The following is a 26360-nucleotide window of genomic DNA, read 5'->3' as shown; positions in this document are numbered from 1 at the left end:
AGAAAAAATGGACAATATTGATATGCAATTAGAAAAAGAAGAAGAAGAAGCAAAACTAATTGAAAGTGAACGAAGGAGAAAGTTTAGAAGTTTTCTATAAAAAATAATTAAAAACTATTTAACCTAATTGCTTATTTAAATATGGGTTTAGTTTTCTAGGTTAACCTTGAAGCTTAAGCAAATTTTAAGCACCCATTATTATTTCATTTTTGTAGAATTTGTCATGGTTACCATAAAATGACTTCATCCGGATTATTCTCAGTGGATGAGTTTTTATGCGGATGTGTTTGGCAATAAAACTAAAGCAAGCGTATCACCTTTATTACATACGTATGTACACGAAATAAACATAAATGGTGGTATTCAATGAAGTCATTCTAACATAAAAAATATAATTTTCATTAGCTTTACAATTTAGCTTCAAAAAAAAGTTTGCTGAATTGATTATTTTTACAGAAAAACTTAGCTGAATTAAGTTTTCTGATGAAAAAACTTAGCTGAATTGAGTTTTTCTTACGAAAAAGTTAGCTAAATAGAGTTTTTCTTACGAAAAAGTTAGCTGAATTGGGGGTTTCTATAGAAAAACATTGCTGAATTGAATTTGTTGATCAAAAAACCTAGCTGAATTGAGTTTTTCCAAAAAAAAGTTAGCTGAATTGGGGAAAAATTACCTAAATAGATATTGCTGTTGGAAAAAGTTAGCTAAATGAGTTTTTCCAAAGAAGAAGATAGCTGAATTGGAATTTGGCTAATTAGAATTCAATTTTCTGATAAAAAAGTTAGCTGAATAGAATTTGTTGATCAAAAATATAGCTGAATTGGGTTTTTTCATGTAAAAAAGTTAGCTGAATTGGATTTTTCTTACGAAAAATTTAGTTAGATTTAATTTTCTGATAGAATTAGTTAGCTCAATTCAGTTTTTTGATAGAAAAACGTGTCTGAATTGAGTTTTTGTTACCAAAAAGTTAGCTGAGTTAGATTTTTCTAAAGCAAAAAGATAGTTAAATTCAATTTTCTGATAGAATAATTTAGCTGAATTGAGTTTTCTAGTCAAAAAACGTAGCTGAATTCAATTTTTCTACTGAAAAAGTTAGCTGAATTGAATTTTTCTTAAGAAAAAATTAGCTAAATTCAGTTTTCTGATAGAGAAAAACTTAGCTGAAATTAATTTTTGTAAACAAACTGCTAGCTGAATTGAATTTTCTACCGAAAATCTCAACTGTATTGAATTTTGCATTAGAAAAAGTTAGCTGAATTGAGTTTTCTGTATTAAAACAAAGCTGAATTTAGTTTTTTGTAAGGAAAACGCTGCTGAATTGAGTTTACTAGAAAAAAAACTTAACTGAATTGAATTTATCTATGAAAAAACATAGCTGAATTGAGTTTTTCATTAGGAAAACGTTGCTGAATTGAATTTTTCATTAGGAAAACTTTGCTGAATTGAGTTTTTCATTAGGAAAACTTTGCTGAATTAAATTTTTCCAGAGTAGAAAATTGCTGAATTGACAAAAATGCTAATTTAGTTAATTTTCTGTAAGAAAAACTTTGCTGAATTCATTAATTCTTAAATAAATTTGTTTAATCAGCGAAAAATGTTAGAATTGCCTTTATTTTTTAATTTATTATTTTTTTTTTAATTATCAAAGTTTTAAATATTACCTAAAGCAGAATTTACCGTTACTTTTTTTTAGAGTTGTTGTTCTTCATGTTTTTGTTGTTTTCTTGCCTTGTGTCTTTAGATTTGGATTGGTTTTGTTTCTTATAAAGATATTAATCTAACTTGGCCAACACAAAAGCAACTAGAGCAATGTTCAATTAGGCTTAACTTTAAAACAAAGCAGAAAAAAAATAATTTGAATACAAAAATAAATTTGCAAAAAATAAAGCAACAACAAGAAAAACGACCACATTTTGAAATATGAAGGCAATTGAGTAGAGCAAAAAACAAAACTAAAACCTGGCTTAACATTTTCTGTAATAAATTAAAATTCAAGAAATGTGCTGGTATTGGTGCTGTTCATTGTATGCATGAACACTTCTTAATCTACTGGGTCGGTAAGCAAGTGAACAACAACAAAAATAACAACGGCAAAATGGAAGTGTGTTTATGGCCAGATTAACAACAAGTTGCTAAGTGACCATCATGCCTACCACCAAGTCATGTCTGTCCATCATTGGTTTTGTCTATTAACTTCTAAGTCTTCATTTGGTTTAGCTCTTCTTTTGTTGTTGGTTTTGTTTGTTTTTGTTGTTGTTGTTGCTGTCTTCTATGAGCCATCACATGTGTTTAGAATAACCGAGTGGCTTCATTTGCGTCGGTCGGTTGCATTATTTGCATGCCTCCTCAATTCAGCAGTCAATGTCTACGGGTTTTGGTTTTTTTTATTAGTCAAGTTGAATATTTTTTTTTTTAAATTGGAAAATTTTATTGAAAACCAGCCGTGGTGAAGGCCGATCATCATTGCAGTGCAGCAGTTGGGGCCCGGTGAATCAGTTATTGAAAAATTTTGTTTGCTGTGGCTTACTTACTACGCGATTTAGAACAAGTTTGATAATTGATAAGTATGATCGCACACAACACAGCTGACCCATACCTGAATGGAACCAATGGCCATTAGTTTTGGGGCCAGTAGTCTAGAAAATATTTTACATAACAGCGAGTGGTTGGCATTGCATCACAGTGCTATAATTACGTGATGTAGATTATTTTTTTATGGAGCTATCAAAGTCCACTAGAAAAGAAGAAGAAGAGAAAAACTTGAAACTTCTCCCCAATTTAATTACTCTCTCTCTCCACATAAAAAAGAAGTAAACAAATAGTTAATTAAATGAAGCCATAAAATCTCAAAAATTTCTTGGAGATAACTGTGAGTGGTAAGGGCCTCCCTAACACTCACAGCTGAAGGGAGAGAGGGTAGGTCAACATAATTTAATTATGATATGTCATGTTTTGCCCAGCTAACGTGACATTATGTCATTTTCATAACAACATTTTTGTTACAATGTCATGCAACTGGGTTAGTCAGACAGTCAGTCGGTCACTGTAGCTGGCAGGGTGTCTGTCTGTCTCACAGACCCTCCACCGCTAGCTGGCATTGCAAATTAAATACATTTCTTTCAATGTTTATGTTTCTGTTTGGTTCAAGGCTAAAAAATGACACTTGCCACATTAAAAAAAAAAATAAAAAACCACCACCACTAATGATGGCTGTAAACTATGGCCATAAAATCACTAACACACTTTTGGAGGCCGCCAAGCCCACAACAAAACGCATTAACATATGATGACCCTGGAAAGAAAGTCATGCATTCACTTTCGTTAAGTAGGAAAACAAAAACAACAACAAAAACATATACAAACATGACAGCATATATTCTGCTAATTTTTTTTCATGGAAACTAAATTCAGCGAGATTTTCTCACAGGAAACCCAATTCAGCGAGATTTTCTCACAGGAAACCCCAATACAACGATGTTTTCTAACAAACAGAATCAATCCAGCTAACATTTCTTGTACAAAAACTCAATTCAGCGGGGTTTTCTTACATGAAAACTCAATTCAGCAAGGGGTTTTTCATAGAAAAAATCAATACATCTAAGTTTTCTTAATGAAAAACTTAATTCAGCAAGATGTTCTTAGAGGAAAACTCCATTCTGCAACGTTTGGATATGAACAAAGTCAATTCAGCTAAGTTTTCTTACTGATAAACATAATTCAGCGAGATTTTCTTACAGAAAACCCCTATTCAGCTATGATTTCTTACAAGGAAACTCAATTCAGCTAACTTTTCATAAGGAATACTTAATTCAGCTAACTTTTTCTACAGAAAAACTCAATTCAGCTAACTTTTTATAGGGAATACTTAATTCAGCCAATATTTTCTATTGAAAAACTCAATTCAGCTAACTTTTCTTGTAGAAAACCACAATTCAGCTAACTTTTTCTATAGAAAAACTCAATTCAGCTAACTTCTTCTATAGAAAAACTCAATTTAGCTAACTTTTTCTATAGAAAAACTCAATTCAGCAAGGATTTTCTGCAGAAAACTCAATTCAGCTAACTTTTTCTATAGAAAAGCCAATTCAGCAAGGGTTTTCTGCAGAAAAACTCAATTCAGCTAACTTTTTCAACAGAGAAACTTAATTCAGCTAACTTTTTATATAGAAAAACTCAATTCACCCAACTTTTCCGTAGAAAAACTCAATTCAGCTAACTTCTTCTATAGAACAACCCAATTAAGCTAACTTTTTCCATAGAAAAGCTCAATTCAGCTAAGTTTTCCTATAGAAAAACTCAATTTTGCTGACTTTTTCTAAAGAAAACCTTAATTCAGCTAACATTTTCTGTAGAAAAATTCAATTCAGCAAAGTTTTTCTTTAGAAAAACTTAATTCAGCAATGTTTCCTTACAGAAAAACTAAATTCAGCTAGATTTTCTTACAAGAAAACTCAATTCAGCAAGGTTTTCCCACTAAAAAACTCAATTCAGCTAGGTTTTCTTACTCAATAACTCAATTCAGCTATGATTTTCTAATGGAAACACCAACTAAGCTAACTTTTACTGTTAAAAAAAAATCAATTCCACAAATTTATTCTATGGAAATATCCTATTCAGCTAACCCTTAACTTAAAACCCCCATACTCAAACCTCCAAAAATTGGCATAATATTGCAGTAAAAAAAATCAACAAGAAAAATTGTTTGCTGTTGTTTTTCTTCTTGTAAATACTACACTAAAATGCAGTGTTAAAATATGCAACGAACAAACGAATCAAGTGTTAATGTCACGTCTTTGTGTGTCAGAAAATGAAGCAAAAAAAAGACGACAAAAAAGTAACACTTTTTGTGCGATCTTTGCTGATCGCTAGCCAGGTTTGGCACCTTTTTTTGCTGGTGCTGACTGGCTGGCTTTACGTTCTCCAACTTACTTAGATAACTAAGTGAGGTTGAGGTTGTGTTTCTGTCACCGGTTCTTGTTGCTGTTAATTTAAATACTTGGTGTGTTGTTGCTACACCCCCCCCCTGTTCCCTCCCGTTGAGTTGGAACCAGAGTGCAAAAGTATTTAAATTAATGACAGTTTTTTGTTCTTCTTGTTTGGTATTTAACCGCTACTAAAAGTGGTAATTAAATCAAATGAAAAAAAAATACTTAAGGGGTTAGGAGGGATAAGAAGGAGAAAAAAATAAATATTTAAAATATAAATTACAAAATTTAATAAAAAATATGTTAACAAATTATTGTTGGGAAAATAAAAAAATAAATTCATTTTGCAAAAATGTGTTGAAAAATTGATAAACTATAAAAAATATATTGGTCCAAGAATTGACCAAAATCTTCTAAAATCCCTCATTTTAGAGGCTTGATGTAAAGGAATAAAATATTCTATATAAAATTTCAATATGAGTCACCGACCAACCGATTTCTCTAGCTATACTATATAACAATAAAAAAATCGGATCAAAGTTGGTATATACAAAAATTAATACAAAATTGAGGTTATTTTTTGCTTGCCAACCAATAAGGCCACAAAAATTCCGACTAATTTTCGTTATAGAGGGTTGGTGTAAAGGGGTGAAATATTCTTCATCAAATTCCACTATGGGTCCTCGGGCAAACGATTTTTCTAGATACACTCTATAACTATTAAAAATCGGATCATTGTTGGTATATACAAAAATTAATACAAAATGGAGGTTATTTCTGCTTGCCACCCAATAAGGGCACAAAATTCCCACTAAACTTCATTGTAGAGGTTAGGTGTAATGGGATGAAATATTCTTCATAAATTTCACTAAGATTTCTCTAGCTCTGCTTTATAACAATTAAAAATTGGGTCAAAATCGGATATATAAAAAAATAAGAAATAGGGTTATTATTGCTTGCCACCAAATACATCCAAAAATCCCCACAACCCTTCATTGCTGAGGGTTGAAGTAAAGGGGTGAAATATTCTACATCAAATTCCACTACGGGTCCTCGACCAAAAGATTTCTCTAGCTATAATATATAACAATAAAAAATCGGGTCAATGAGGGATGTATACAAAATAATTTTAAAAATTAAGCTTATTATTGCATTCCCCCATTTAAGGCCAAAATTTCCTCCACCCTTCATTGTAGAGGGTTGCTGCAAAGGGGTGAAATATTCTACAGAAAATTCTACCACGGGTTCTCTTCCAAAAGATATCTCTAACTGTACTCTATAACTATTAAAAATCGGGTCAAAGTTGTATGTATTATGAATTAAAAAAAATAAGTTTATTATTGTTATTTTTCCCGAATTAGGACAAAAATCCCCACGACACTTCATTGTAGAAGATTGATGTAATGGGGTGAAATATTCCCCACAAAATTCTACCATAGGTCATCGACCAAAGGATACTCTATAACTATTAAAAATCGGGTCAAAATCGGATATACAAAAAAAACTAAAAAACATTTTTTTTTTGCTTGCCACAATATAAAGCCAAAGTCCCCTCTACCCTTCATTGTAGAGGGTTGATGTAAAGGAAAGAAATATTCTTCATCAAATTCCACTATGGGTCACCGAGCAAAAGATTTCTCTAGCTATACCTTATAACAATTAAAAAATCGGATTAAAATTTGTATATACAAGTAATTTTAAAAAATTAGGCTTTATATTGCTTTCCCCCAAATTTGGCCCCAAAATTCCCACTACCCTTCATTGTAGAGAGTTGGTCTAAAGGAATGAAATATTCTACATAAAATTCCACTATGGGTCCTCAACCACAAGATTTCTCTAGCTATAATATAAAACATTAAAAAATCAGGTCAGATTTGATATATAAAAAATAATAGAGCAAAAATAAGCTTATTATCGCATAGCCACCAAATTAAGCCAAAAATCCCAACTAAGCTTCATTGTAGAGGGTTGGTGTAAAGAGGTGAAATATTCTCCACAAAATTCTACAATTGGTCTCCGACCAAGAGATTTTTCTAGCTATAATATGAAACTAATAAAAATCCGGTCAGATCTGAAATTACAAAAAATAATTGAGAAAAATGGATTTAATTTTTGTTTTCTGAAAAATCGACCAAAATTACCAAATTTTTAAATTTGGGGGGGGGGGAGGTGCAAAGGAAATATTCTACATCAAATTCCACTATGAGTCACCGAGCAAGAGATTTCTCTAGCTATGCTATATAATAATAAAAATTGGGTCAAAAGTCAATTTATATATTCAAAGAATTTAAAAAAGGGTGTTGATTTTGGTTTCACCTAGAATAGGCCAAAATCCCCACTATATGTCGATGTAGGGGGTTGGTATAAAAGTGTGAAATATTCTACACAAAATTATACTATAGGTCAAGGACCAACATATTTATCTAGCTATATTATATAACAATTAAAAATCGGGTCAAAGTTTGTATATACAAAATAATTTAAAAAAATTGGGCTTACTATTGCTTTGCCACAAATTAGGCTAAAAATTCGCACTAGCCCTTATTGAAGAGGGCAGGTGTAAAGGGAAGAAATATTCTACATAAAATTCCATTATGGGTCACCGACTAACAGATTTATCTAGCTATACTATATAACAATTAAAAATCGAGTCCAAAATGAATATATAAAAAAAAATCAATTTAAAAAATTGACTAATAACTGCATTCCACCATAATAAGACCTAAAATCCCCTCTTTCATTCATTGTAGAGGGGTGGTGTAAAGGGGTGAAATATTCTACACAAAATTCTACTATAGGTCACAGACAAAAATATTACTCTAGCTGTACTCTGTAACTATTAAAAATCGAGTCGAAAATGGATATAAAAAATAATAATTTAAAAAATTAACAAAAAATTACATTTCCCCAAAAGTAGACCCAAAATCTGCACTATCTTTCATTGTAGAGGCTTGGTGTAAAGGGAAGAAATATTCTCCAAAAAATTTCACTATAGGTCACGGACCAAAGGATTTCTCTAGCAATGATATATAACTTTAAAAAATCGAAGCAAACTTGAAATATTTGATGTTCTCTTTAAGTTTTCCCATACTTTACCTTATCCCTTAACGTTTTTATTTATTTATTTTTTATTTTATTTTTTTTTTACATTCCCATACCGTTTCATTTTCCCCAAAAAGAACCCAAACTCTCTGTATTTAATTACCAATATTGGCAAATTATAAAATCATTTAAATTCTTATGCAATTTTCAGCAAAAATAAATAATGTCAACTTGGCACCTTTTTTGGGGGGTTTTTGCAAATCCAAAAAAATAAAATATATGGCGTTTTTACGTTTTTTGGTATTGGCATTCTTTTCCCAGAAAGTCGACGCAGTATTTATGGTTCCCCAACATCAAGGAAATAATGTATTCATTACGGTCTGTAGGTTATTTATTTCTTTAGTTTGCATTTACAAAAGAAATTTTTATATAAGACGGGGAGAGAGAGAGGGAAGAATAAATTGCAAAAAAGTGGCATGCCTTTATGTATTTTTTTACTTATGGCTGGGTGTCTTTTTGCGAAATTATTTTTCCTCACATGGATCTCATATTACCATTTCACCATTTCATTGCTGTTGTTATTGTTGTAATTTTCTGTTCATAACAACAAAAATTTTCCAACGTCATTCCCAACTGCCTGCCTGGTTTTTCTTTCTTTGGAGGTATTTTTATATATGTATGTTTGTATTAAATTTTTTTTAATGTCTGATGGATGATTATGTCATAGTATGAAATTAATACTCACATCAACTCCACCATCATCATCATAACCACATCTGCCCACCATATCCAAACAAGGTGTTGGCATTTTGAGCTACTGCGCTTCAGTATTTGTCACAATAATTATTGAAGCGCATTATTTGGGTTGCATGGTTAACTGATCATCCATACAAGACTCAAAACAGCTGGTGAGGTTTTTTTCTTTCTTTTTGTAATTTTGCAAAGAAAATAAGAAATGGATTTCCTAAGAAGTAAAAAAAATTGGCACACAATGAAAATTTTAAATAGAAATATTTCAAATATGTGAGCGAGAGAATGGAATGTGAAGTAAACAAAAAATGGGAAAAAAGTTACTGGGAGGAAATAATACCCTAAACAAATTAGGAAAATCACTTTAGAGGGTAGGTGTAAAGGTAAAAAATATTCTACAGAAAATTCCGCTATAAGTCACCAACTACAAGATTTTTCCAGCTGGACTATATAATCCGAAAAAATCCGTTCAAAACTCAATACATAAAAAACAAAGTAAATAAATTAAACATAAAGTAAATATTTTATTTTTATCGAATATGGCCCAAAATTCCCCCTATACTACATTTTAGAGGCAATGTATAAAGGGAAGAAATATTCTACAGAAAATTCTACTATAGGTCACCGACCACAAGATTTCTCTAGCTCTGCTATATATAAATAAAAAAACGTATCAAAACTGGATATAATAAAAAAAAATTAAAATTAAGGCAAATATTAGCCTTTCTCAAATAAAGCCTAAAAATTCCCGCTATACTCCATTTTAGAAAGGTGGTGTAATGGTAACAAATATTCTGCATCGAATTGCACTATAGGTCTCTGACCAAAGAAATTCCCGAACTGTACTATATAACTATTAAAAATCAGATCTAAATTGGATACATTTCAAAATTTAATTGAATTATTATCATTTCCAATATTAGGCCAAAATCCCCACCATACTTAATTGTAGAGGCGAGGGGTAAAGGGAAGAAATATTCTACATGAAATTCTACTAGGGGTCACCGACCAACAGATTTCCCTAGCTGTGCTATATAATTATTATAAATCGGGTCAAAGCTGGATATATAGAAAATAATAAAAAAAAGAAACTTTTTTGGACTTCCCCAAATTTAGCCAAAAATTTTCAAATAAACTTCATTGTAGCGGTGAGGCGTAAAGGGAAGAAATATTCTACAGAAAATTCCACTATGGGTCACCGACCAACAGATTTCACTAGCTACACTATATAACAATTGAAAATGGAATCAAAGTTGGATATATACTAAAGAATTCAAAAAAATGAAGCTAATTATTGCTATTCGCCAAATTTGGGCCAAAACTCCCACTGGGCTTCATGTAGTGGCAAGGGGTGAAGGGAAAACATATTCTACAGAAAATTCTACTAGGGTTCACCGACCAACAGATTTCTCTAGCTATGCTATATAACCATTAAAAATCGGGTTAAATTCGATATATAAGAAATACTTAAATAATGAAGCTAATTATTGTTTCCGCCAAATTACTCTAAAAATTCCCACTGCACTTCATTTTAGAGGGGTGAAGTAAAAGTAAGAAATATTCTACATAAAATTCTACTAAGACTATCCGAACAACTTATTTCTCCAGCTATACTTTATACCATTATAAAATCACAAACAATTTGGATATTTAAATACAAACATAATTTCTTAGCTTTTAGAAGTAAATTTTTGGCATTTTTACAATTGTGTCGTTATGGACCCAATTCTTTACTTTAGGGGGTTAATATAAAGGGAAAAAATCTTCTGCATAAAATTTCATTATGGGTCACCGAACACAAGAAATCGTTATATATAATATATATCTCTCAAATATCTACTTAAATCTTGGTAATAAAAAAAAAAATCAACCATTTTTGGTCGATTTTGTACTTTTTTTCAAATTGGCCCAAAATTTCCTATACGACTTCATGTTTGAGGAAAGGTGCCAAAGGAAAAAATATTCTCCATAAAATTCGACTATAGGTCTCCAAGCAAAAGAAATTTGCAGCTGGACTCAATATCCTTAAAAAATCAGCTTAAATGCGGAAAAATACACCAGAAATTATGTTTTCTCAATTTTAGGGAATAACTTCGTATTATTTCGAATTTGGCTCAAAATATCCCATTGTGCTAAGTTTTAGGTCAATGATGTCAATGAAAAAAATATTCTCCACAAAATTTCACTGTGGGTCCCCGAACAAAAGAAATCTCCAACAGGACAATAGATCGCTAAAAAATCGGTCTTAACTTTGGATATATACACAAACATTTATTTCGGAAATTGTTGAAGTTAATTTTACATTTCCTCCATTTTGAGGCCAAAATAGCCCCCTATACGTCATTTTAGAGGGTAGATGCCAATGACAAAAATATTCTACATCAAATGTTAGCCTAAGTCCCCTAACGAATGGATCCTCTAACTATTCTATAAATACCTCACAATTTGGCATAAAAATATATTTGTTTTTAAGGATTATCCTCCCATATTGCCCTCTCTCTCCCTCTTAAACCTTCAATTTTTGCCTCAATTTTTTTCTCCGTATCTGTCAATTTTTAAATGTTAATATTACATTTTAAATTTTTCCAAAAAAAAAAATACATTTTATCACAAAACTAAATTTTTTATATGGAAATCCATCCATAAAATCCAAACCAAATACAATCTCCCCAAAATATCACCATGCCACAACGAAACGAGCCAAGCCTCCAAAAAACTATTACAACAACAACAACAGCAAAAATACCACACAAGCCTTAGTCATGGGGTTCCATTTAATTTTAGTATTTTTTTTTTATTTTCTGTTACCAGGCCATGATGCTGCCTGCCTGTACGGTCACCATAAATCCAAACCAGCAACACTTGATTTTAATATTTATCTCAAAGTTTAGGCCAACATGAAAGTTTGACTTCAACACACACAAACATGTTTTGATGGTGCTACTGTGACTAATTTTTAGTTTTAGATTGTCATGCCCTTTAAAACAAATCAACGGTTTTAGTTTAAGACCTACAAGCTATCAACAGGCCAAAAATCTCAAAATTAAAGCATGAAATCTGTTCGGAAGGCAGACCGACAGACGATAAATATGCAGGGTGGCTTTTGATTTTTTAAGTAAAAATGTAAAAAAAAAATGCCCAAAAATAAAATCGACCAATTTTTAATTTTTTGACCAAAAGCATAAAATCTGTTCGGAGGACAGACAGACGATAAATATGCAGGGTGGCCCTTAAAAAAAATTGTGTAAAAAAATACCCAAAAATAAAATCGACCAATTCTTAATTTTCGACCAAAATTTTTCTGGTTGATATTTTTTGGTAAACAATGCTCAAATTGCATTGTTTAAAATTTGAAAAAATATGTATTAATCAAATTTGTAAAAAATACCCAAAATTAAAAACGACCAAATTTTTAATTTCCGACAATTTTTTCGACAAAAAATTTTAAATTCTATTTTTTTGTTTGAAAATACCTTAATTTCAATGTTAGTCATTTAAAAAATCACAAAAAACAAAATCGACCAAAATTTCAATATTCGACCAAAAATAAAAACTCCCAATTTTGTTGTACCAATTTTACTTTTTGTCCGAAAACTTCTTATTATCATTGTTTATCATAAAAAATAACAAAAATCAAGCCGACCAAAAATTCAAAATCCGCCCAAAATTTTTCCCAAAAAAGAAAAAAAATTGTTTTTTCAAGATAAAAAAAATCTTAAATTTTTAATAAAAATCGCTTATTAAAAATTCCTACCAAAAATCTTTGTTTTGATGGGCAGATTTTCAACAATAAAGTTTAGCTAATACCCTGCCACGATGTGGCTGTCTTCAACTGTGATTATGCTGCATGCGGATCACTATGCCTTCGAAACAAGTTTTACCACATGCCAAGCCGTAAGCCAAAACGAAAATCTACAACAGCAACAACAACAAGCAAAAAACTATTTAATAATAAAACACTGATATTTAGTTTATTGTCTAAGTGCTACACGCCATGCAAAAAGGTGGCAAACACGATTGAATAGCTCGGGAGCACAAAAAAAAACAACAAAGATGAAGACAAAATAATAAACAGCAAACTATAAATAGAAAACAAAAAATTATAACTTTTCCTTTTTAAAGCCACTTTTTCATTCAGAAAATTACTCGAAAGGGGGATACAGAGTTGGTAGAAAAAATTGGGGAATTTAAAATTGGTCGAAAATTAAAAATATATATATATATATATATATATTTTTTCAATTATATTAATACAAATTTTTATCAATTAATTCCATTCGAATACGATTTTTTGTTAAAAAAATAATTTTGGGCATTTTCAAAATTGGTCGAAAATTTAAATTTTTTCAATTATATTAATACAATTTTTTATCAATTAATTCCATTCAAATACAATTTTTCATAAAAAAAAATATTTTGGGCATTTTCAAAATTGGTCGAAAATAACAAAATATATATTTTTTATATTTATATACACTATTGTAGCAATAAATTCCATTCGAATATGACAATTTTAATTTCCATAAATCATTATTGGTCTATTTTTCATATAAAAAATAATTTTGGGCATTTTCGAAATTGTTCGAAAATTGAAAAAAAAAATATTTTTTTTAATTAAATCAATTTTAAAAACTTAATTTCTTCCAAATATGAAAATTTTATTTTATTTAACTTTTTTTTTTTTGTTTTTTTATATCAAAATTGTTCGATTTTTCCTTTTTGGTATAAAAAATCCCATTTCATTCCCTTTAATACCCCACCCCTGAATCCCAAAACAGTTTCATTTAATCGCACTGTACCAACAGCAAATTGTTTGCCATTCTTTTCTTTTATTTTCTTGACAAGTGATATTTTGAAAAATTTCGCCTCTGCCTCTCGCTTTCCACAGCATGTCCATTCATGTATTAAGTTTAAGCTCTTCTTTACCCACTTCAAGTAATTCACGCATCAGCAGTGGTGGCTTTCAACACACAGCAGCATCATTTTTGGCTGACTGACTGACCACCACAATGATGGTTGCTTAGACGTTTGCTGCTGTTAATGCTGCTGACAGGTGACAAGACTAGATGACAGTTAGACAAAAAAATGAGAAGATGTGTTTTTTGTCGCAGTGTGTGTTCATCTGTGTGTGTTGTATTACTTTGTTGCCTAGCTTTGTGTAATTGATGAAGACACTGGACAAGTTGTACAATGTCGGGTATTTTTTTTTTTTTTTTTTTGCCTTTTGTGATAGATTTTGGCATTTGGCCAACTGGTCAGTATGTAATCAATTTCAATCAAGTGCCAGTTTTTTAGAGTTATTTGTTTTGCAAGTAACAAGAAAAAACGATATATGAAGAAGATCCACGAGGTGGCCATGAATGGCCATGATTTTCCTTGTGATTTCAATGAAAGTTTAATCGGTCAAATGGTCCTAATTTTTGAAGGATTTTTGAGTGAATTCTTCCGTTAAATTTTCATAAACTTTTCAAATATATGTAGAAGGCTTTAGATTGAAATACCGCACCAAATCGACCAAAATTAGAATTTTCGACCAATTTTTTTGGGAATTTTCGAAAATTAATTAATGTTTTTTTTCTCGCAAAAAATTAAATTTTTTTAGTAAATAGTTAATACTTGCATTTAAAAATGCAAAAAATAATCGACCTAAAATTTACAAATTTCGACCAATTTTTTTTTTTTTTTTTTTTTTTTGGTAGAAAAATATGTTTCTACTAATTTTATAAGTAAACAGTTAAGATTTGCATTAAAAGGTGCAAAAACAAAATCGACCAAAATTATAAATTTTCGACCAAATTTTTTTGGTAGAAAAAAATTTTGTTTGGTCGAAAAATTTTAAATTTTTGTCGATTTTGTTTAAAAAAATGTTTTGATTTTTTTGCAAAAAAAAATTTGGTCGAAATTTAAAATTTTTGGTTGCAGGATTTTTTAATTTTTTTATTTTAATTATTAGCTTTTAAACTCCATAACTTATTACTTATTTTATTATTTTATGTATGTGTGTGTTCACTTTTATGCAAATTTCCATACAATTTGTTATTTTTTTTTTTTTTATTATTATTTTTTGTTATTTGTCAAAATACCCCACCAAATAAATGTCAACAGATAATAATAATTACTGTTTGCCTTATTGGCTCCAAGTCTTTTGTTTTCCATCTCCAAGAAGAACAACAACAAAAACAAAGAATGTGGTTAATGACTTTTATAAGGTGGGCAATAGAAGTTGTTGTTACTATTTTTTTTTCAAGGAGTGCTAAAAATGTTGTTTACCTTATCTTGAATAAAAAAAACAACACCAAACACTTGACAGTTGTCAAACGTCATCCATATATCATAATTGGAAAGTGTTAATTTAACTTCACACAAGAGAGATACATTTTGTGAAGGTTACGCTTCGATAAACCCACATTGAAAAAATTCTGAGTTGGTTTCTTTATTGGGGAGTTGATCCAATTCTTTTGTAATTTTTTTTAAATTTATTACCATGTTAATTGTAGTTGATTGCTGTTAATTGAATTGTTTAGCATATATAAAATTATTATTATTATTTGTTTGTTTTATTTATAATTTATGTAAAAAACTTGAGTATAAATGAAAAGGTGTTATTTTTATGGGGTTTATTTTTAAAATCCAGATTAATTTTGTAAGGTGAGGGGAGAGTGTTTAGAAATTATCATTTGACTACAATTTTCCATAAGAAGAATTTCTGTCCATAAAAAAAATTTTCGACCAATTTTTATTTATTTTTTTATTATTATTTAAATCCAAAAAATATTTGAAAAATGAAAATAAATAAATTGGATTTTTAGTGAATTGGAAAAAATATTTTTTTCCTAAAATTTCTGCCTTATAAAAATTATTTTTCTTCGACAAATATTTTGTTCCGTTTCCTAGTATAATTTTATAATCAATATTTTGACACATTTCTCAATAATAAAATATATAATACCCCTAAGCTAAAAACCCGCGTAACTTATTATAATCCGCAGCTTTTAATACAATCATCTTCCTAATAACAATCAAAACGATCTTCCAAAAAAAAAACAATTTTTCGCAACAAAGAAGTCACACCATCAGCAGCATAAAAAATACATTCAATTTTATTTTTTATTATTAAAATATGATTGTTATATATATTTTTTTTTTTTTATTATTTTTGACATGTTAATCATGTTTTGTGCATGATTGGCAAATAATCAAAACACACAAAAAAATCAACAAACCCAAAACATAATCCAATACCAGAAGCAACAATGTTGAAGAAAAAGAAAAAACAATCAACTGAAATAATAAACAAAAAATAATAATGAAAAGTTGTGGTTTATATAAAATTGGATATTGGGGTGGAACGGAAAACCCCCAAAAAATATATTTTCTCAAAAAAAGTCTATTTTAATTTTTTTTATCATTTTTATATATCGAATTTCAAACATATATTTTCATAATTTATATTATATATACAAAAATCTTCTGTTCTGGAACATATAGTGAAATTTTGTGTAGAATATTTTTTCCATTGACATCGCCCTTCTAACATGAAGCACAGTGGTACAAAAAGGCAACAAATGGGAAATAGTACTACATTCACATATAAACTTATTAAAGTGTTTTGATATCAATTTTCTGGACGATATTTTATTGCTATATATTTTTTGTAGAAAATATCTTGTGTTCTGAAACCTATAGTGAAATTCTACATAGATTATTTTTTTCCATTTGCACCAATCCTTTTCATGAAGCACAGTGGTGCAAAAGGCAACAAATTGAAATTAGTACGAAATTCATACATAAACATACTAAGGTTTTTTAATATCCATTTTCTGGGCGAATTTTTGTTGCTATATATTAGCTATAGAAAAATCTTGTGTTCTGGAACCTATAGTGAAATTTTGTGTAGAATATTTTTTCCATTGACACCAACCCTCTAACATGAAGCACAGTGGTACAAAAGGCAACAAATTGGAAATACTACGAAATTTACATTTAAACTTATTAAAGTTTTTTTAAGTTTGTGACTTTTCGAATTATTAACAGTTTCACCCATAAAATGTAATTTTATGAGTTCGATGTCAATAGAAAAAATATTCAGCACAAAATTTCACTATAGGTCCTAGAATACACGATTTGTCTACATATAATATATAGCAACAAAATATCGGTCAGAAAATGGATATTTAAAAACGTTAGTAAGTTTAAATGTGAATTTCGTACTATTTTCAATTTGTTGATTTTTGTACCACTTTGCCTCGTGTTAGAGGGTTTATGCCAATGGAAAAAATATTCTACACAAAATTTCACTACAGGTCCCAGAACACAAGATTTTTCTAGATATAATATACAGCAACAAAATAACGGTGACAGAATCGATATATAAGAATTAAATATTTAAATTTGATAATTTTGGATATTTTCGTGTTGATACTAATTTCTCCCATAAATTCTAATATTTTGGGGTTGGTGTCAATGGAAAAAATATTCTACACAAAATTTCACTATAAGTTCCAGAACACAAGATTTTTCTAGATATAATATATAGCAACAAAATATTGCCGAGAAAATTGATATTAAAATGCCTTAGTATGTTTATATGTGAGTTTCGTACTATTTTCAATTTTATGCCTTTGGAACCACTTTGCTTAATGCTAGAGGGTTGGTGCCAATGGAAAAAATATTCAGCACAAAATTTCGCTATAGGTTCCAGAACACAAGATTTTTCTTAAAATTATATATAGCAACGAAATATCGGCCAGAAAATTTATATTTAAGAACATTAATAAATTAATATGCGAATTCCGTACTATTTTCATTTTGTGATGTTTTATACCACTGTGCTTTTTATTAGAGCGTTGGTGGCAATAGAAAAAATATACAGCATAAAATAACACTATAGGTTCCAGAACACCTGATTTTTCTACATATAATATATAACAAGAAAATATCGGCCAGAAAATCAATATTTTATATAGAAATTGTTCGATTTTTCCTTTTTGGTGTAAAAAATCCCATTCCACCCCTTTAATACCCCACCTCTGAATTCCAAAACAGTTTCATTTAATCGCACTGGACCAACATCTAATTTTTTGCCATTGTTTTCATTTATTTTCTTGACAAGTGATATTTTGTAAAATTTCGCCTCTGCATCTCTCTCTCTTTCCACAGCATGTCCATTCATGTATTAAGTTTAAGCTCTTCTTTACCCACTTCAAGTAATTCACGCATCAGCAGTGGTGGCTTTCAACACACAGCAGCATCATTTTTGGCTGACTGACTGACCACCACAATGATGGTTGCTTAGACGTTTGCTGCTGTTAATGCTGATGACAGGTGACATGACTAGATGACAGTAAGACGAAAAAAATGAGAAGATGTTTTGTGAAGACGTGTGTGTGTGTGTATAGTGTATTACTTTGTTGCCTAGCTTTGTGTAATTGATGAAGACACTGGACAAGCTGTCCAATGTCGTGTATTTTTTTTTTTTGCCTTTTGTGATAGATTGTGGCATTTGGCCAACTGGTCAGTATGTAATCAATTTCAATCAAGTATCATTTTTAGAGGTATTTATTTGGCAAGTAACAAAAAAAAACGATATATGAAGAAGATCCACGAGGTGGCCATGAACGATTTTCCTTGTGTTTTAAATGAAAGTTTAATCGGTCAGATGGTTCTAATTTTTTAATGATTTTTGAGGGAATGCTACAGCTAAATTTTCATACAATTAGTTCAAATAATATGTAGAAGGCTTTAGATTGAACTACCGCTGCAAAAACAAAATCGACCAAAATTAAAATTTACGACCAATTTTTTTGGGAATTTTCGAAAATTAATTAATGTTTTTTTTCTCGCAAAAAAATAATTTTTTTTAGTAAATAGTTAATACTTGCATTTAAAAATGCAAAACAAAATCGGCCTAAAATTTAAAAATTTCGACCAATTTTTTTTTTTTTTTTTTTTTTTTTAAAAATGGTTCAAAAACATTTTATCTACTAATTTTATGAGTAAACATTAAAAATTTGCATTAAAAGGTGCAAAAACAAAATCGACCAAAATTTTAAATTATCGACCAAATTTTTTTGATAGAAAAAAAAATTTTTTTGGTCGAAAAATATTAAATTTTGGTTGATTTTGCTTTAAAAAATGTTTTGATTTTTTTAACAAAAAATTTGGTCGAAAATTTAAAATTTTTGGTTGCATTATTTTTTAATATTTTTTTATTTTTATTATTAGCTTTTAAACTCCATAACTTATTACTTATTCTATTATTTTATGTATGTGTGTGTTCACTTTTATGCAAATTTCCATACAATTTGTTATTTTTTTTATTATTATTTTTTGTTATTTGTCAAAAGACCCCACCATATAAATGTCAACAGATAATAATAATTACTGTTTGCCTTATTGGCTCCAAGTCTTTTGTTTTCCATCTCCAAGAAGAACAACAACAAAAACAAAGAATGTGGTTAATGACTTTTATAAGGTGGGCAATAGAAGTTGTTGTTACTATTTTTTTTTCAAGGAGTGCTAAAAATGTTGTTTACCTTATCTTGAATAAAAAAAACAACACCAAACACTTGACAGTTGTCAAACGTCATCCATATATCATAATTGGAAAGTGTTAATTTAACTTCACACAAGAGAGATACATTTTGTGAAGGTTACGCTTCGATAAACCCACATTGAAAAAATTCTGAGTTGGTTTCTTTATTGGGGAGTTGATCCAATTCTTTTGTAATTTTTTTTAAATTTATTACCATGTTAATTGTAGTTGATTGCTGTTAATTGAATTGTTTAGCATATATAAAATTATTATTATTTGTTTGTTTTATTTAAAATTTATGTAAAATACTTGAGTATAAATGAAAAGGTGTTAATATTTATGGGGTTAATTTTTAAAATAAAGATCAAATTTGTAAGGTGAGGGGAGAGGAGAGGGCTTAAATATGATAATTGACTTCACAGATCCATAGGAATTGCATTTTTTGGGAATACATTTTCAAAAATCCGGGAAAGATTTTCTTATTGGAAAATAATTAAATTTATTGGAAATTTATTTACCAGGTTATTTTTTAGGAAACTTGAAGTATTTCTTTATTTTTGAAATCTGAAATCTACCCATATTTTTTTCGCCAATATTTTGTCGTTAGTATAATTTTTATTTATTTATATACAATGTTTTTCTTCCATCAATATTTTGTTACGTTTCCTAGTATAATTTTATAATCAATATTTTAACATATTTCTCAATAATAAAATATATAATACCCCTAAGCTTATAACCAGCGTAACTTATTATAATCCTCAGCTTTTAACACAATCATCTTCCTAATTTTTTTGCAACAAAGAAATCACACCATCAACAGCACAAAAGAAATATATTAAATGTTAAGATTTTTTTATTATTAAAATATGATTATTATTATATTATATATTTTTTGACATGTTTATCATGTTTTGTGCAAGATTGGCAAATAATAAAAATAAAAATAAAAAAACAAACCAAAAACATAACCCAAAACCAGCAGCAACAATGTTGAAGAAGAAGAAAAAAACAATCAACTGAAATAATAAAAAAAATAAAATAAACAAAAAAATAATAATGAAAAGTTGTGGTTTATATAAAATTGGATATTGGGGTGTAATGGAAAAAAATCGAAAATATATATTTTCTTAATAAAAGTCAATTTTTTTTTAATTTTATATATCGAATTTCAAACAGATATTTTCATAGTATATATAATATCTATATATTTTTTGAAAAATCCTGTGTTCTGGAACCTTTAATGAAATTTTGTGTAGAATATTTTTTCCATTGACACCAAACCTCTAACATAAAGCACAGTGGTACAAAAGGCAACCAATTGAAAATAGTACGAAATTCACATATAAACTTATTAAAGTTTTTAAATATCCATTTTCTGGACAATATTTGGTTGCTATATATTATTTTTAGAAAAATCTTGTGTTCTGAAGCCTATAATGAAATTTTGTGTAGAATATTTTTTCCATTTGCACCAACCCTCTAGCATGAAGCACAGTGGTAGAAAAGGCAACAAATTGAAAATAGTACGAAATTTACATGTAAACTTTTAAAAGTTTTTTTAAGTTTGTGACTTTTCGAATTGTTAACAATTTCACCCATAATATGTAATTTTATGAGTTCGATGTCAATCGAAAAAATATTCTACACAAAATTTCATTATAGGTCCTAGAATACACGATTTGTCTACATATAATATATAGCAACAAAATATCGGGAAGAAAATGGATATTTAAAAGCATATGTATGTTTATATGCGAATTTCGTACTATTTTCAATTTGTTGATTTTTGTACCATTTTGCCTCGTGTTAGAGGGTTGGTGTCAATGGAAAAAATATTCTACACAAAATTTCATTATAGGCTTCAGAACACAAGATTTTTCTAGACCTTATATATAGCAACAAAATATTGCCGAGAAAATTGATATTAAAATGCCTTAGTATGTTTATATGTGAGTTTCGTACCATTTTCAAATTGTTGCCTTTTGTACCACTGTACTTCATCTAAAGGGGTTGGTGCTAATGAGAAAAATATTCTACATAACATTTCACTATAGATTCCAGAACACAAAATTTTTGTAGATATAATGTACAACAACAAAATATCGGTCAAAAAATGGATATTTAAAAACAGTATTAATTTTTATGTGAATTCCGTACTATCTCCAATTTGTAGGGTTTTGTACTACTGTGCTTCTTATTGGAGGGTTGGTGTCAATGGAAAAAATATTCAGCACAAAATTTCACTATAGGTTCCAGAACAGAAGATTTTTCTAGATATAATATGTAGCAACAAAATATCGGCCCGAAAATGGATATTTGAACACATTTATAATTTTTTATGATAATTCCATACTACTTTAAATTTGTTGCGTTTTGTACCACTGTGCTTCTTATTAGAAGGTTGGTGCCAATGGAAATAATATTCAGCACAAAATTTCGCTATAGGTTCCAGAACACAAGATTTTTCTAAAAATTATATATAGCAACAAAATATCGGCCAGAAAATGGATATTAAAAAATTAACAAATTTATATGTGAATTTCGTACTATTTTCAATTTGATACCATTTGTAACACTGTCCTTCTTGATAGAGGGTTGGTTTCAATGGAAAAAATATTCTACACAAAATTTTATTATAGGTTCCAGAACACAAGATTTTTCTAGATATAATATATAGCAACAAAATATCGGTCAGGAAATGGATATTTAAAAACATTAATAATGGTTCTTATTTTGGGAAATTTTAATTTGTATTTCTTGTCTTGTCTTGTCTTTTTTTTTTTTTTGTGGTTTTTGTTGTTGTTTGAGTTTTTTTTTTTTTTGTTTTTGTGCATTATTTTAAGGTAAGGTACATGGTGGGTACTTGCAGATGATGAGGGTATTATTATTGTTGTACAAAAAATTGATTAATTTTTTGTGTGCTTTTGATTTGGAATTTTGGATTTCGTGAAAACATTTGATTATGCTGTGGTTTTTGCCAGCAACAATCATCACAGGTGATTTTAATTAAGAAAAAAATGGGTTGGTTTTAATTCGGATTTATTTTCGGTTTCTGTTTGTTGTTTTTATTTATTTATTTTTTTTTTAATTTTTTTGTTAGTGATCTCTGCATGCATTTAATTCGCCTTTAATGGAGATTTTATTGGCTATCAATTTTAAATTAAAATTATAACAATATTTTGAATTTGTTTTTCGATATGCTGCTACTGACCTAAATGAAGAGGGATTATTTAAAAGAAGGGAAAGGGATTAAAAAATATAAAAAAAGGGCTCCAGTTTCCATTAAAGAAAAAAAACCATATTGACCCTAAGGCCCCATTTGATTTTTCTCTGACCTGGTTTAAAAAAATAAATAAAAATCTCCAGATGTTAATGCCCAAATTCCTTTTAATGATTAAAAACTTAGAGGCCCACATCTCTACTTCCCTAACCTCTAATGGTTGGCCATTTTTTTATTTGTGAACCATTACCATAAATGATGCTCCTAGTCGCCAATGTGACCAGCCATAGTTTCGTTGCAATTATTTATTTTTTCTTTCATTCGACAGCGGAAAATTTACTCAATTTCAAAATTTGCGAAATATTTTTTTTTCGTTTTTCATTTTTTTCTAGTTGTTGTTATTTGCTTTGTAGTGAAAGTTCCCATATCTATATATATTGTTCACTCAATATATATGTACCTCTCATCTAGTCTCCAGATATTGCAAATATTGGACATTTGTGCATATCATCGTTGCACATTAAGCGCCAAAGCTGGCATAGGCATGTGTACGTATGTGGTATTGGAATAGTTGGAGAGAGATAAAGAAGAAGAGGAAGAGAGGATGAAGGGGAGTTATGGTCAACAATTTATTGTTGCAACATCAGTTGGTCAAAAATAAACAACAAATATGTCTGCCACCATCACCATCATATATTACATACCGGCTGTTGTCTTTTGCAACCAAATAACAACAATAATAAAAAACGCAACAGCATTGTTGTAATAACAATATACGGGGAGTTGCAATATTCAACATACAGGTGGAGGCACTTATGTGGAACCGGGAAAATTTTATCGGAATCTTAAATTAAAAATGACATTCCTGAGTCATTTCGAATTGGTAACATTTTCATAGAGAAAATTTCATTTTATGAGTTCGATGTCAATAGAAAAAATATTCTACACAAAATTTCACTATAGATTCCAGAACACAAGATTTTTCTAGATGTAATATATAACAACAAAAATAACGTTAACAAAATCGATATATAAGAATTAAATAATTAAATTGGTTATTTTGGGTATTTTCGAGTTGATACCAATTTCTCCCATAAATTCTTATATTTTGGGTTTAGTGTCAATGGAAAAAATATTCTACACAAAATTTCACTATAGATTCCAGAACACAAGATTTTTCTATATCTAATATCTAACAACAAAATATCGGTCAGAAAATGGATATTCAAAAACTTTAAAAAGTTTATATGTGAATTTCGTACTATTTTTAATTAGTTGCATTTTGTACCACAGTGCTTCATGTTAGAAGGTTGGTGTCAATGAAAATAATATTCTACACTAAATTTCACTATAGGTTCCAGAACACACGATTTTTCTACATATAATATATAGCAACAAAAATAACGGTGACAAAATCGATATATACAAAATTCAAAAATTAAATTTTATAACTTTGGATATTTTTGAATTGGTAGCGATTTCACCCAGAAAATGTCACTTTATGAGTTCGCTGTCAATGGAAATTATATTTTACGTTAAATTTCACTCTAGGTACCAGAACACAAGATTTTTCTGGATATAATATATAGCATGAAAATATCGATCTGAAAATGGATCTTTAAAAACATTAATAAATATATATGTGAATTTCGTACTATTTTCAATTTGTTGACTTTTGTACCACTGTGCTTCATATAGGAGGGTTGGTGTCAATGTAAAAAATATTCTACACAAGATTTCACTATAGGTTCCAGAACATAAGATTTTTCTATATCTAATATATAGCAAAAAAATATCGACCAGAGAATGGATTTTACAAAACTTTAATAAATCTATATGTAAATTTCGTACTATTTCCAATTTGTTGCCTTTTGAACCACTGTGCCTCATGTTAGAGGGTTAGGACCAATAAAAAAAAATATTCTATACAAAATTTCACTATAGGTTCCAGAACACAAGATTTTTCTAGATATAATATATAGGAACAAAATGTCTGTTAGAAATTCGATATATAAAAATTAAAATCGACATTTTTGAATCTTTTCGAATTGTTATGTTTTTTACTTTGTTGAAATTGCAATTATCCGGAACTGTCTGTATATTATTTTTAACATTACTGGGCGCATGTTATTTCCAGCACATTCAGATGACAATCAAATGTTGATCATTACTGGCCATTTTGTTTAGATAAGTTAACAAATTATTGTTGACCAAAAAAAAACTAAAACTAAAAAGCATTTTCAAAATTTATGATGTTTGGCTGAAAAAAAAACTCCTATTCAAAATGGTAAGGGTAATTGTTCGCCAATGAGATCCTAATCGCCTGAAAAATGAGAAAATGGAAAACTTATTAATATTTTTTCCTTAACATTAATCACTTTTCTAATGAAGAAAACCAACTCAAAATTATCCTTTCTCTAATTTTCTGTTTTTTTTCTTTTCCTCCCAACAGACTCTACAGTCGTGTCCAACCATCAGCAGCTGTACCAATGAACCTGATACGCTAAGTGCCAACAACGATTCGCTGCAGACCACCCCTGATAGTACTCTACAAAAACCAGCCAGTCTCCAGCATCAGCGCCATCAACCGCTGAGTCCCCATCATCTGCATCCCCACCATCAGCTGCATAACGTCGGCGGTGGCAGTAGTGGCGGCTCACACACAAACAGTGCCACCAGCGACACATCATCAACATCCTTTCACCAGCGTTTTGACTTTAGTCAATTAAAAGCTCGTCTACCGGAACTAAATTGTCTGCACAGTTTACAACGCTATTGGCAAAATAGCCAACAATCCGGAGGTGGAGACAACCCCAACGATCCAACGTCCGGCATTGGAAAAGATGATAGTTGTGGCACTGGTGGTGGTAACTCCTTTTATGCCAATAATATTTTAGGTTACACCTTTGGCTATACATTTAACGGCAAAGATTCCGCAAAGGGGGAAGACGTACGCGAAACGCCACTACAGAAATTCTATCGTCATCAACAGCAAAAGAAAATGCCAGCATTTCGTGGTAGACGTGGTTGGTGTGGGTGTTTTCAGGTAAATTGCACAAAAATAAATGTCTTCATTTAATTACATAATAATTGTATGACGGAATTCAAATTCGAATCTAACTGACTGGCTGGCTTAAATGTCTTGTAACGGAAATGCAGTAATTTTTTGGTTGTTCGCATAACGCTTGGGCGTTATTTTTTAAAGAACTTTATTTTTTGAGGTTGTTATGTGGTTATTTAAGAAGTCAAAATCCTACACAAATTTGGTAATAGATTTATTATAGCATAATATGGGTTTTTGTTTCAAAGTTTAAGATTTTTTGGCATTAGGGGTATTCGCGACATACAGGCACAAGCCAAGAAAAATATATTTTTTTAATAACTTTCAAATGAAGCCATTTTTTGAAACAAAATTTCATTTTAGAGGATTGACCTTAAGGAAAAAATTATTCTACATAAAATTCTACTATAGGTTTCAGAACACCAGATTTTTCTAGATATAATATATAACAACAAAATATCGGTCGGAAGATGGATATTAAAAAAAAATAATAAATAATTATATATGTAAATTTCATGCTATTTTCAGTTTGTTGTCTTTTGTACCACTGTGCGTCATGTTAGAGGGTTGGTGTCAATGGAAAAAATATCCTGCACAAAATTTCACTATAGGTTTCAGAACAAAATATTTTGCTAGATATAATATATTGAAACAATAATAACTGTGACAAAATCGATAATAAGCATTAAATTATTAAATTTCGTAATTTTTGGGCGTTTTCGAATTGGGGCCAATTTGACCCATAAATTGTAATATTTTCTGTTTGATGTCAATGTAAAAAATATACTACACAATATTTCACTATAGGTTTCAGAACACAAGATTTT

General features: G+C 29.5%; 1 protein-coding gene across 1 annotated transcript in view; it reads left to right on the top strand.

The window, feature by feature from the left end:
- The window catches only part of LOC133325351 (disheveled-associated activator of morphogenesis 1), a 90578-nt gene that overhangs the window by 55330 nt on the left and 8888 nt on the right, over window positions 1–26360 (top strand). Inside the window, exon 2 of the mRNA XM_061534137.1 lies at window positions 24925–25518. Within this exon, the coding sequence (XP_061390121.1) occupies window positions 24925–25518 (594 nt within the window). The remainder of the gene's footprint in view (window positions 1–24924; window positions 25519–26360) is intronic.

Source organism: Musca vetustissima, unplaced genomic scaffold (assembly GCF_032173495.1).
Source record: "Musca vetustissima isolate MV318-11 ecotype Yass unplaced genomic scaffold, APGP_CSIRO_Mvet_v1 utg2975, whole genome shotgun sequence".
In the NCBI taxonomy this organism is placed as follows: domain Eukaryota; kingdom Metazoa; phylum Arthropoda; class Insecta; order Diptera; family Muscidae; genus Musca; species Musca vetustissima.
Note: the sequence above shows the minus strand (reverse complement) of the source record. Positions and strands in the feature narration are given on the sequence as shown.